At 38.8% G+C, this 13,193-nt stretch overlaps 2 protein-coding genes across 2 annotated transcripts in view; one reads left to right on the plus strand and one right to left on the minus strand.

The window, feature by feature from the left end:
* ENTHD1 (ENTH domain containing 1) overlaps positions 1-13,193 on the plus strand; it is a 195,165-nt gene that overhangs the window by 136,186 nt on the left and 45,786 nt on the right.
* LOC119542374 (E3 ubiquitin-protein ligase RNF138-like) lies at positions 1,369-1,924 on the minus strand. The gene is made up of 2 exons (XM_037847077.1): positions 1,465-1,924; positions 1,369-1,370 (listed from the first exon to the last, which is right to left on the minus strand). Coding segments are annotated over exons 1-2 (462 nt in total).

Genomic DNA, 13,193 nt, shown 5'->3' on the forward strand with positions numbered 1-13,193 from the left:
TATGATTCTCATGAATGAATGTTAAGAACAAACCCAGCTTTAACTAAAAAGTAGTGAAAGAGAATGGCTGGTAGAAACCAACTACTTCATTGTCACACATTATCTTTGAAAATAACAAATGAGCACATATTAACAGGTATTGTGTGTGTGGGTGTGTGGGTGTGGGTATAAACACAATTTTAAGGTTAGTAATAGCAGCCAAGTAGACCACTTAGCATTTGACTATTTTTCTGAAAATTTGTTGATGTACAAAATTTTAATCAAATCAGATAAACACTTCAATTCATATTGCTTGTCTATTTTAAAAATCCTTTATGGAAATTCTGTACATAACCTGACAAATTGCATGCATATATATAAATGTGTATATATACATATATATATATGTATCTATACGTAATACATCTTTAACTTTGAAATTCTAAACTGAGAAATGAAGTCAAACCTCTCATTTAAATATATTTAGAATACAATATCACCAACCAAAAATATCTAATTAATGTTTAATCTTAGCTTAGCAGAAATAGTGACTTTTGAGAAATTCTGATACCAAAGAGCTTCATCCAGCTTACTATATTTTGGGCTTAGAAATTAGCCAAATGAACAAGATTGAAATTACCAACTGTCCAGCAAAGAAATAAATTTTTCTCTTGGTATTTCCTAATACCAAAAAGAAAACATCTTTACAATGAGCTTTCACTTTTTAAAGAGTTAAATTTATTAAAGAAATCTCACTAGTCTTAAAAAACACTAAAAATTATATAAATACGACTTTCTTAAAACTGAATTCTTCAGCTAGAATGAATTTTATAAAAAGTTTACTTTGGATTGTTCCATTTAACACTTCAAGTTTCCACTCTGCATCTCTGATAAGTGGCTCAGATTTTTTAGGTTTACATCAATCACATTTTTCAGAATTTGCTATTGTGCATTACAAATGTACAATAAAGTAAATGTTAGAAACTACCAAATTTGAAAAGCAGCGTTATGAAAGATTCAGGAATATGTAACATTAAATAAATGTACAACAGGGATTTCCTTTTCACTATTACATTGGTGAAATATAATCCTTTTTTAAATACTTTTAAAGCTAATATCATAACTTTCATTTTTTAATTTATCAAGAGAATGAAGTTGTTAGATGTCTCACTTTTATTTTTCAATTGAAAAACTAAAAGAATAGACTGAATTACTTTTATTAATATACCATATGAAGTTATTGAAATGATGACTTTATGTAGTTCTCCCCTTAAAGATGGCACTTGCAGGTACAAAGATGCAGAGATGCCTATAGACATCAGATATTTACTTGGACTCTTCAACAGCAGTTTAATATTGGGTTTCCTCATCTAGCTGAAGATTCACAAATTCTCCATAATCAAACTGATGTCTTTGACTTAGATGACTAATGAAATTTCTAGCAATCTGGCTAGGTTCTTCCCAATGAAGAGACACAAATAGGACATGTCAGGGGAACTATCTGAAATAGGTGATTGCTGTTACAGTGATCCAGTAAACGCTGTCTGGTAAAATTTGATTCTTGACACAAGGGACACTTAAAGATGGGATGCCCAGAACTTGAATTCTCTTGGTAAGTTTCTGTGTTACCAGATGTGGACGTTTCACTCCTATTACTGTTTCCTACTGAATCTTGAGAGATCTGAAAGTTTGGAATGATAAAAGAAACACCATATTCATCCTGATACTTCTTACCAGATTTGTAAGGATGTCTCATATGATAGAATTTAATCTGTTTTGCACAGCATCTGCAGCTACCAGAAAACTTCCTCATGATATTTTCAAGGTCTAAGGCCTGTTCAGGACGTGCTCTTTCTCTTCTCGTCACATTTCCATGACAGAAGGGACAATGTATTCCTTTTTCTCTCATTGCACTCAGGAAACATGCCACAGTCCACACAGACATTTTGAGTACCTCCTGACATACAGGGCAGTAGAAATCATCTTTGGTGTAGGAAGTGGTCGTTCAGAGGTCCTCGGCCTTGGCGGGGGTTGAGAGATGAAGGCGATGGCAACGGCAGCGGCCGAGGTGGCGATGGCAGCCTGGGGCCCTACTCCCTGCACAAACCCCCTATTAACTTACTTTTGATGAAGTTTAAATTATGACATTTTTCAAAAGCAGGCATTGTGAAAAATGTGGAAAAGTGAGATGTGTCCCACAAATTGGTTAATCATGTTTTGAATAATTAGCATTAGAGAAAGGCATAGTATAAAATTATGTAAAACTAATCTCTAGACTCTACTGCTGCTCAAGACTCTGATTCACTTCTGAGCTGTTCCAAGCAGCCCCTCCATACTCTGTTCTCCTTAGACTCAATTTTCAGTACATTTTTCCTTTCACAAAGTAGGAGGCAAGGTCTTCTGCCACGATGAGAATGGAACATTCTCATTAATATCTTTCATCCTCTCATGTATCTTTGCTTTTGTATTCATTCACACATCTTTTTCTTTTATCACAGAGAGGTGTTCTTACGCTCTGAGTTCCATCTTCTCCCTCTCCTTCGTACCATGCCCATCCAACAGCCAGCCCTCCCTCCTTCCCTCTCCCGGTCCCTCCCTTCCCCTTTCTTTCTTTCATCATGAAACCCTTTTTTCCAGTTGAAATATTTATAGAACCGCCAATTTACAAAATATAAAAGCTATAGTTTATTAATATAGATTTATTTTATTTTACAAGTTCATGTTTGTAAGATTTTCTTATAAAAACCAATTGTGAGAATAATGATATTAATAGACACAAAAATGAGAAATTGGAATTTATTGATTGTATGAGGGCATTATTCACACAGATAATTGGTTACAAATGGCTGCAATTTTCAAACAGCTTGCTTTGTATTCTTAGAATGTGCTTTAAGTAAACTGATTTAGATCCAGAAGCTTGAAAGAAGAGTGATAAGGAAAACTGTTTTAGATTCTAATATCCTGTAACATTTTAATAGAAGTGAAATCTGGTATAAATGAGAATCAGGGGCAACTCGAAGGGGAAAAAAGGTCACAAATCATGTAGCCTGAAAGAGAGTCCCAATCTTTTACTTGGTTAGGACGCATCTGAATTGGAGGGGCTTTTCCTGTTTTTAAAGTCTTTCTTTTCTCCAATCTTTCCTTCACACTGGCCTCAGAGATACCTTGCTAAAATGCAGGTCTTAGCATTTTACTTCCCAGCTTAAAAACTTTTAATAGTCCTTCCCTGCCAATAGGATATGTCTAATCTTTTCATACGGTCATATAAGACTGCATAGTCTGATGCCAGCCAACCTCTGTGGCCTCATCATCCAACACTGCCAATCCTCACGATGCTCCGTTAAACCTACATTCCATTTCTTGTGTGGTTTCTTCTCTTTAGAGTCAATGCCTTTGTTCCAGTTCCTTCGACTCTGTAACCCATTACATAAAATTGAGTGGCATAAAACAACCATTTATAATGCTCATGAATTCTCTGGGTCAGGAATTAGGGCAGAGCACAGTGGGGATGACTTGTCTGTGCTCCATGATGTATGTCTGGACCTCAGCTGGAGAACCTGAAGGCTGGGAGCAGGAATCATCTGAAAGCTTGTTCACTGAGAGGTCTGACAGTTGATGCTGGCTGTCGGCTGGGGGCTTCAGTTTCTCTCCACATGAGTCTTATCATGTGGTCTCTACATATGGGTTAGTTTGGGCTTCCTCACAGCATGGTGGCTGGGTTCCAAGCGTGAGCATCCCGTGAAAGAAAGGGCCAGGCAGAAGCTGAATAGCCTTGGATGCCATGGTGTGATACTGCTACCCATTCTGTTCATCCAAGCAATCACAAAGTCCTGCCCATAGGAAGGGAGGGAACATAGACCCCACCTCTAGATGGAGATGTGGCGATGTCATAGCAACAGAAGAGCATGTGGGATGGGATGTATGTTGGTACAGCCATCTTTGGAAAATATAAACTGGCACAGTCCTCCACCAGTTTACAAACACTCCACAAAATATTCTTCAAACATCAATACTTTTGAGCTCAGAGGACATTATTGCTATAAAATCTTTATATACACTGAACTAATTTTTTCTTTCATTTTGTTTCTGCAGGACTTTGTCCATACCCTGATTATAGAATTTATAGTTTTGTTTCATAAGTATTTTATAAATTTTATTTTTAAATTGTAAGTAATAGCTGAGTATACTCTTATTTTTAAAAATCCAAACAATATAGATAAAACTAAAATCCCCTTACCCAAAATAATTACCTCCCCAGAATTAGTTGTTATCAATTTGGTGATTACTTTCCCAGACCTTTAAAGGTATACATATGTATACTTTAAAGGTATATAGATTTCTTGCTTTTTAACACATTGTTCTATATTTTTCTATTACTTTAAAAAAATCAACAATATCACTTGGAGAACCTTCCACATATGTTAGTATTTAGGGATTTACTTTATTTTTTTTAACTACTGCATTGCCTGCTTCTTTTAGTTTATTCCCTGGCTGGATAGGCATTTTGGTGTTTTATATTTGTCACTATTATACAAATAATGCTTCATTGACTATCCTAGTGCTCATATGTGAGTGTTTCTTTAGAGTGTATTCCTGGAAATGGAATTGCTGGGTTGTAGTGTATGTCCATTTTCATTTCAATCAATACTGCCAAATTGCCTCTTAAAATATCAATACCAGTTTACTTCTGGCTTGCAGTATATGAGAGTACTCACATCCTCACCGACACTTGCTATTTTTAAGTCTTATGTCTTTATTGCTCGGATATAAATTGAATTGCATAGGAATATAATTTACATATTTCTATATGTTGATTGAATATTTCTGTTTCCTCTTGTGGATTCTTTGTTTATATCATCAACCTATTTTTATTTTGGGTTGTTGATTGTTACTCATTTAAATAGATTTTGTAGAATTCTATGTGTGTGTTACTAATCCTCATGTGGCAATATTATCTTCCAGGCTGTAAATTATCTTTCAATTTTCTTAATTGTGTCTTTATAGAAGTTTTATGTTATATATAGTCAAATATTTCCCTTCTTTCCTTCATAACTTTTGTTTTTTGTCTTTTTTTAAGGCTTTTCCTACACCAAGTTTATAGTATATATTCACCTATATTTTATTTTAATTGTTTTAGTTCTTTAATCCATCTGAATTTAAAGTATTTGTAAATGGTTTTAGATAGAAATCATACCTTTTCCCCCAGTGGGCAGCCAGTCATCTCAACATGAATTGAATTGTCCATTTTTTCTCTACTCTTTTGAAATGACTCCTGAACCTGAACAGGATCTGTTTCTTAACTCTATTCTGTTCCTTTGATCCGTTTTTCTGTTCCTGGTCTATTTAATTTTTTGCAACTATTATAATGACATACCATATTGTTATATGGTATTTTATTTAACTATTTCTGTTTTAGTGGTCATTTAGGTTATTTCCATATTTTTACTATTGTAAACAATGATGAAATGATATCTTCCCCCCCAAAAAAAAATTTGACGTTTTATTTATATTTTTCTCTGATTTGATACAGATTCTGAATTACTGTTGGTAAATTCTGTCCAGTTCACTAACTTATCCTGTCAATAGATGGTTCTAATTTCCATGTTATGATTTTGACAACTTCAGCCCAAGGCAAAAATGGGGAATGTATTCTGGTACAACATCCTCAGTACTTCCTTTTCTTCTTGCCTTTTTCCTCCTTAGGCACACAGTGATCCGCTGTCTACACTGACCCACAGTGTGTGAGAGTCCTTATTCACTCACCCCTCACCAACACCAGTGGTGGTGCTGGCAGAAATGCTGTGGGCAGGGAAGGCAGATTTACACCCAGGAAGTGTATCTATCCCTGTGAGGACAAAGCTCGGCTCTCTTCTTAATGGAAGGGATCCACTATAATAAACCTGCCACCAGGTAAACAGCTGTTTTCCCTGGAAGCTGGTCCCATGCTAGGGGTTTGGCATCAGCCTCCACTCATGGCAGGTGGGGCTTTTGCAGCCGTGGTAGCCAGGTCAACTTGGTGGGGGAAGTTCATGATGTTGGGCCCATGCGTGGCCTCTGCATCTGCTGCTTCAAGTGGAGTCCATGGAGTAACTGCTGGAGTGACTAGGGCAAGAGGCAGATACAGTATCTTGTCCATCTGATTTTTGAGGTCCACCTGACTTCCCTCCACAGTGGATGTCCTCCTGTAGGCATTTGTATGGAACACGAATATCTTCATGTAGTGTGCACATTCTGAGAGGTCCATCCACTTACCTCCTTGTTACTCGTTTTTCAGTATTATTCTTCCAAGTCCCTGAGCAGCACCCATCAGCCACTACCTCTGAATTGTGGTTGATCCATATTTTAGGCCATCTCCCCTTCCACATGAAGCATACAGCCAGACTTTTCCTACTGTCTTACAGGGATGCTTCTGAGAGGGGTTGTAATTTAGCAGACACCCTCTTCTGGCTGGTTCTGGCATGCCTTGCAGGTTCATTTGTAGCCTAAGCCTATACTTTTCCTTCTTAAATGGTAATAAGGAATTCTCCATGAAGCAATAGATATGGGTTGATGGAGAGGCAGTGATGGAGTGGAACAGGCCCCAGGGAGTCTGAACCACCCGGTAATGTAGTTTACATGGATCTCCTGGACCTGCTTGAGTCTGGGCTCATATATATCATCTTGATACTACAGTGGAATGCTGCTGGTCTTGTCCAGTTTTATATTCTGTGGATCAAATTACACCCATTACATGACAGGCACAGAGCCACTTGATGTCCTTTGGTCGTCTCTTTGAGGGCCCAGTAGCAAGCCAAGAGTTGCTTTTCAAATGGATGATCATGGCAGACAGAAGGTATGGCCTTACTCCAAAGACCTAGGAGTCAGCTCTGTGATTTCCTTATTGGGGCTTGTCAGAGGCTCTGTTTAACCTCAGCCACTTGCAATACCATTGGTTCCGCTATGTTACAAGGTCCAAGTATCAGGGCAGCTTATATAGCAGCCTGAACCTGCTGCAGAACCTTATTTTGCTTTGGTCCTCACTCAATACTGGCCATAAATGGTCAGAGGAGCACATCCAAGTGTGGTATACATTGCCTCCAAAATTCAGAGGACCATGGTCATTGTGCTTCTTGCTTTGGGTTGGGCAGTTCAAAGTGAAGCCACTTGTCTCTCATTTAGAGAGGATATCCTGATGTGCTTCAGACCAGTGAACACCCTAAAATTTCACATATGTGGCAGGGCTCTTGACTTTCCCAGGATTTATCTCCCATCTTCTACATGGATGTAGCATCAAGAGTGCTCTCTCCTTCCTGCTTTATGAATCCAGTTAGCAGTATATCACCAACATAATGGATCAGTGTGATTGGATACCAGGAAAACCCTGGTCCCTCAACCTCTATTAAAAGAGACAGCAGCAAAGTTGCCATAGCTGTGAGGTAAGATAGTAAAGGATACTGCTGTCCCTGCCACATGAAGGCTAACTGCTTCTAATTATCTTTACTAAAAGGGATTCAAAAAACCTGTCTAGGCCAATAGCTAAATACAAGATGCCAGGGACTGTGTTGATTTACTTTAGTAAAGCTGCCCCAGCTAGAACCACAGCTGTGATTGGCATCACCACCTGATTATATTTGCAAAAATCTACAATCATTCTCCACAACCTAGCTATATTTTCAGAAAAACAGGTGAGTTAAATTGGAATGTGGTAAGTATCACCCTCAGCTTTAAAGACTTTGATGGTGGCACTGATCTCTCTGCAGTTTCTTCAGAAATCTCTGTTTTTTTGGCAGCGAAGTCAGGGGTGGGTGGGTTTGTAATTCTGGGGGTTTCTACTTTGTCCTTCTAGCCATATTAGCCTGAACTTTCTGGGTCATGGAACTAATGTGGGGGTTCTGCCAGTTACTAAGTGTATCTATTTCCACTATACATTCTGAGACTGGAAATAACTAGAGGGAAGTCTGCAGTTTTACTGCAACCTTTGTGACAGGATCCCAGGCATGATATCTAGCTCTGGCCATTGGACTAACTGGTGGTGTGGCTTCTCCAGGGGTCAGTCCCAGTTCAGAGCCAGTATCTAATAATACCTGGAAAGTCTGTGTATGTCCTTTTCCAAGTACAGTCAGCATTGTAAATTGCCTGGGTACTTCTGGGCAAGGCTTGGGGGAAGATTTACTATATACACCCATGCCTGTGTTGCAGAATTCTTCCTAAGAGGAATCTGTCTCAATCAAGAGGCTCTGCCTCTGTGGACTGGCTTAGATTCAGGAAGTGGGTAAAAGGCCAGGGAATTCCCTTTTATGACACTAGTTAGATTTCCTACATATATATGCCAAGCAGCACCTAATATGCTTTCCATCTATTTCCCGTAGATTCCATGACTTATTAACTGTCACCACACATCCCTGAATGCAAAAACCTGATATCATTGTATCCTTGGGACTTAGTATGGTTATGGTACCTAGCTTATCTCCAAGGGTTAAGCACTGCCATCTGGCTGTTACCACTCTAGAATCCCATTGTTCCCATTGAGTTCAGGAAACGCAGTTCCACTGAATCATCCCTTTGGTCATCTCCGACTACTGTAAAGCTCTTCAAAGATGCTGGTACCCCATCACTAGTAAATTTTTTTTTTCAATTTTATTGAGATATATTCACATACCATACAATCATCCAAAGTATACAATCAGTTCACAGTACCATCATATAGTTGTGTGTTTATCATCCGAATCTATTTTTTGAACATTTTCCTTGTACCAGAAAAAGTGAAAATAAAAATAAAAAATAAAAGTAAAGAAGAACACCCAAAACATCCCCCCTCCCACCCTATTTTTCATTTAGTTTTTTGTCCCCATTTTTCTACTCATCCATCCATACCCTGGATAAAGGGAGTGGGATCCACAAGGCTTTCACAATCATGCTGTCACCCCTTGTAAGCTACATTGCTATACAGTCGTCTTCAAGAGTCAAGGTTACTGGGTTGCAATTTGATAGTTTCAAGCATTTACTTCTAGCTATTCCAATGCATTAAAAACTAAAAAGGGTTATCTATATAGTGCATAAGAATGCCCACCAGAGTGACCTCTCAACTCCATTTGGAATCTCTCAACCACTGAAACTTAATTTTGTTTCATTTTGCATCCCCCTTTTGGTCAAGAAGATGTTCTCAATCCCATGATTCCAGGTCCACATTCATCCCCGGGAGTCATATCCTGCATTGCCAAGGAGATTTACTCCCCTGGGAGTCAGATCCCACATAGTGGGGAGGGCATGATTTCATTTGCCAAGTTGGCTTAGCTAGAGAGAGAGGGCCACATCTAAGCAACAAAGAGGTACTTGGGAGAGACTCTTAGGCACAATTATAAGCAGGTTTAGCCTCTCATTTGCAGTGATGAGTTCCATAAGGGCAAGTCCCATGATGGTATACCAAACCACCAGTCCTCAATGTTTGTGAGAATATCAGCAACAATCCAGGTGAGAAAGCCCAACAACTTCTGCATTTTTCCCCCAGTTCCTCAGGGAGGCCCTGCATATATATTTTTATTCTCTGTCCAAATTACTTCAGGATGTGTCACTATTTCACACTAACCTTTGCAAACCTACCAGGTCTCATTTCCTATTAAAAGTTTCAAGCAAGTTTGGCATTTGAACAAACTGTGTGAGTTAAATTGTTTAGGAAATACAGATCTTGCACCAACTAAACACTAGTACATTTTTTAATGCCTTGGTGAAGGAAGTATCCTCCAGAGATGACTAAGGACTTGGCAGAACAGGTTTCCATAGTAGATCCATCCCAATAGTCCTATCCCTTGGAACCTATAAGCTTCTTATACAGTGTGCCATGGTAGTACCTCTTTTTCTAAAGACCACTGCTGAGTCCTCTACATATACCTAGCTCTCTCACTCTTTTCAAGTCCTGTTGAAATAGTCCCATCTCAGGGAGGCTTTCCTGAATATCTTATTAAAAATTGGCACACACAATCCTCTGCACCACTGACACTCCCTTTCCCTGATCCTTGTTTAATTTTTATCTGTGCAGCACTTACCATCTGACTTATGTATATATTTTATTTAGTAAGAGAACAGTCTTACCCAGGAGTCCCCAAACCACCCAGAAGCATCACAGTGAGTCTGCCATTAGTCAGGGCTGTGTTCTTTAGCCACTTCTAGGTATATACATTGCTTTTCTAGTACTTGGATATGATTTTTGTATGTTGTTCATGAATTGGGTTCACTGCACTAATGTCTTCCATTTTGAGGTCAATTCCTGTATGCCTTCACATCTCCCTGAAGGAGTCTTTGTAACAGTCATCAGAGTATTGCCAAGCATGCTTTGAATGACAGAACTGACTGTAGACATTTGAGAGGTTATCAGCATAGTAATTGTGGATTATATGGTTGATATTTAAAATCTTTTTTACTTAATTTTTCCCTCTTTTTTACTTTAAAAACATGGGAAAATATGATTCATACATGAAAAACATTTATGAATGAAACTATTAAAGGCTTTCATTGAAATGAATGTCTAAAGATAGGACAAAGCCACAATCACTTGCAGTAGAAGTAAATTAAATAATTAAAAGACTAGAAAGGTCTTTTAAAGATGGTCATTTAAAGATGCCACCTTTTATTTATCACACAGTGCCAACTTTTTTTCATCATTGTGATGATTAAAGGAGAAATTAAGAGACACTGACTTTTGAAATATTTATGAATTTTACGTCAAGAAGTCGTCCAACCTGAACCATTTTCTACATTACCAATGAATGAGTGTATCATAAAAATGTCAGTAACTCGTCTGACTTTTCAAATTAGGAGAATCAAGTAATCTAAACTAATATGACAGGTTCTTTATCAAAATGACTGTAATCTCTCAGGTGTATACATACAAAGTTGACTTTATTTAGGAGAAATAAGTACAAGTAGCTGCGGATCTACTTCCAAGAGTGAGTAAATTATTAATTCTACAAAAAGTTGCCAAAAGCCTATAACGCACCAGGCATTGTGCTAACTTTATCTATTAAAGTTAGATTTCCAGTGATGGTCTTGATCCTGCCTTTATGTCACTCCCAGTCTCAGGGTCTAATCAGACAAAAGACTTAATTGTTAGGATAGGGAGAGGATCTGGAAGCACCTGGGAGGCACCTGGGAAGGGTACCCCGTCCTGAAGGAAGAGGAAGCGAGTCCATGCTGGAACCTGACAGGTGGGCAGTGGTATAGTCATAAGGGCCAGTGCTTGTGTTGTACTGTGTGTTGGGTGTGCTTTTAAGTGTTTTAATTCATTTAATCTTCCTCACACTCTTATGAGACAGGTGAGGAAAATATACAGAGAGGGTTTAAATAACTTCCCAGGGTCACAGGGCTTGGAAGTGGCAGAGTTAGGATTTATACCAAGGTCATCTGATCCCAGAGCCTGTGCCACAGTATTTCAAACATCTGACTGTGATCCACAGTAAGACATTTCCTTTACATCATGACCCAGTACACACACACGCACACACACGCACACCTGAAACAATAGTTTTACAGTTTTGCAAAACAATGCTTGTTGGCAATGCATTCTGATCTATTTAATTCTAGACAGTTTTATTTAAAAAACAAAAAACTGGGTGTGATGCATAAAATTGATTTCACAACCCATAGTTTGAAAAACAGTTCACTACGTTATTCTGCCTACTATGCAGAGGGAGCCAGACCAAGTCGGGAGAGAAGAGAGTATCCCAGGCAGAGTGATGCATGTGTGAGAGGCCTGGCAGGTTGGAAAGACTGCAAGAAGTTTAGCAAGGCTGTAGGGTTAAGGGGATGGCAGGAAAGGTAATAGATAAAGCTGGAAAAAGGTTAACAAAGTTTTAAAATAAAGGCGATCATATCATTTATTGTCCAAACCAGGACACTTCTGAGAGTGAAAGGAAGCACAATTAATACTTATGCTAGGATAACAGATGTAAAGGGGTGCTTCCTGGGCAAAGCCACCTTCATGCCCAGTCCCCTGATAAGCCATATTGAGGACTTTAAATTATGTCCAAAAATCAGTGGGGAACCTTTGAAGTATTTTAAGCAAGGACATGATTTAATCAGATCCTTGCTTTAGAAAGAGGATTGTGGATGTAATCACAAGAAAGAAAGGATCGGATGTTGGGCAAGTTAGGAAGACAAAACAGAAATAGACAGGAAATTTCTAAAATATGGATCTCATCAGGTCACAACTCTGAGTAACTCCCCTTTGGATAAAGTCCCAATACCTTAGCATGACCGTTAAGCTTCCTGCACTGGCCTCTGCTTATCTCTGCAGGTTTACCTTTCACCTCTCTCTTTTTCCCCCTCACATGTGATGGTCTAGCTGTGCTGAATTACCACCCTAAAACTCAATCTCTCTGGGGCTCTGCAAACATTGCTTTCTCAGCTAGGAAAGCCCATCCCGCTCCTCCGTCCTTCATTTCCATCTATTTGTCTGAATCCTAGTCATCGTTAGGATTCAGCTAACATGTCACTTCTCCCAGGAAGCCTTCTCTGACTGGCCAAAGGCCAGGCTTATTGCTTCCCCTCATGTATGCTCCAGACGTGGCACCTCTTCTGCTTTATTGTCACTGCCTGTTACTCCCCCTGCCAAACCAACTAGACTATAATTTTTCTGAGAGCAAGAGCTGTGTCTTATTCATCATTGTATTTCCTACCTCTAATCCAGTGCTTACCACTTAGTAAATGCTCAATTAGATAATTGTTGGCTAAATAAGTATCATTTGAAGTGCCCCTAAATTGAATACAATCATTCTCACAGAGTTTTCTCTGTATTTTTTGCATATACTTTAAAAGTGTCTTCAAAGAAAGATTTATGATGGTATTTTAACACAAGAGCAGCATGAGGAGCACACCGGGGGTACCCTAAGTTCACCGATGAGGTTCACTACTGTGAGAAACAAGCACTATTCCTAAAAAGGAATACATGCTCACTCGATTGTGGAGAAGAAAAGAATTTACTCACAATTTTGCAAGAACGGCCACACAACCAAAATGTGGGGGCTTGGCCCGCAGAACAATAGACCCAGCAGTATTTATTCCCTACACCTAACCCGCAAGTCCCTCCCCTGTTTCTCCAGTGGCTGGATACTTCAGAGGTTACAGCCTATTCAACAGGCCTAACTAGCCCACTCAAATTTGAAACATTTAAAATAAGTCTCCTGATTGAACTTGAAACCTTTGAAACAAGGAACATTTGAAAGAAGTCTCCACCCCTGACT

The sequence above is a fragment of the Choloepus didactylus genome, chromosome 8 (genome assembly GCF_015220235.1).
Source record: "Choloepus didactylus isolate mChoDid1 chromosome 8, mChoDid1.pri, whole genome shotgun sequence".
Classification (NCBI taxonomy): domain Eukaryota; kingdom Metazoa; phylum Chordata; class Mammalia; order Pilosa; family Megalonychidae; genus Choloepus; species Choloepus didactylus.

Bases quoted from the DNA above. Each gene is read 5' to 3' on its own strand.
- LOC119542374 (XM_037847077.1), bottom strand. From the start codon at position 1,924: ATGTCTGTGTGGACTGTGGCATGTTTCCTGAGTGCAATGAGAGAAAAA.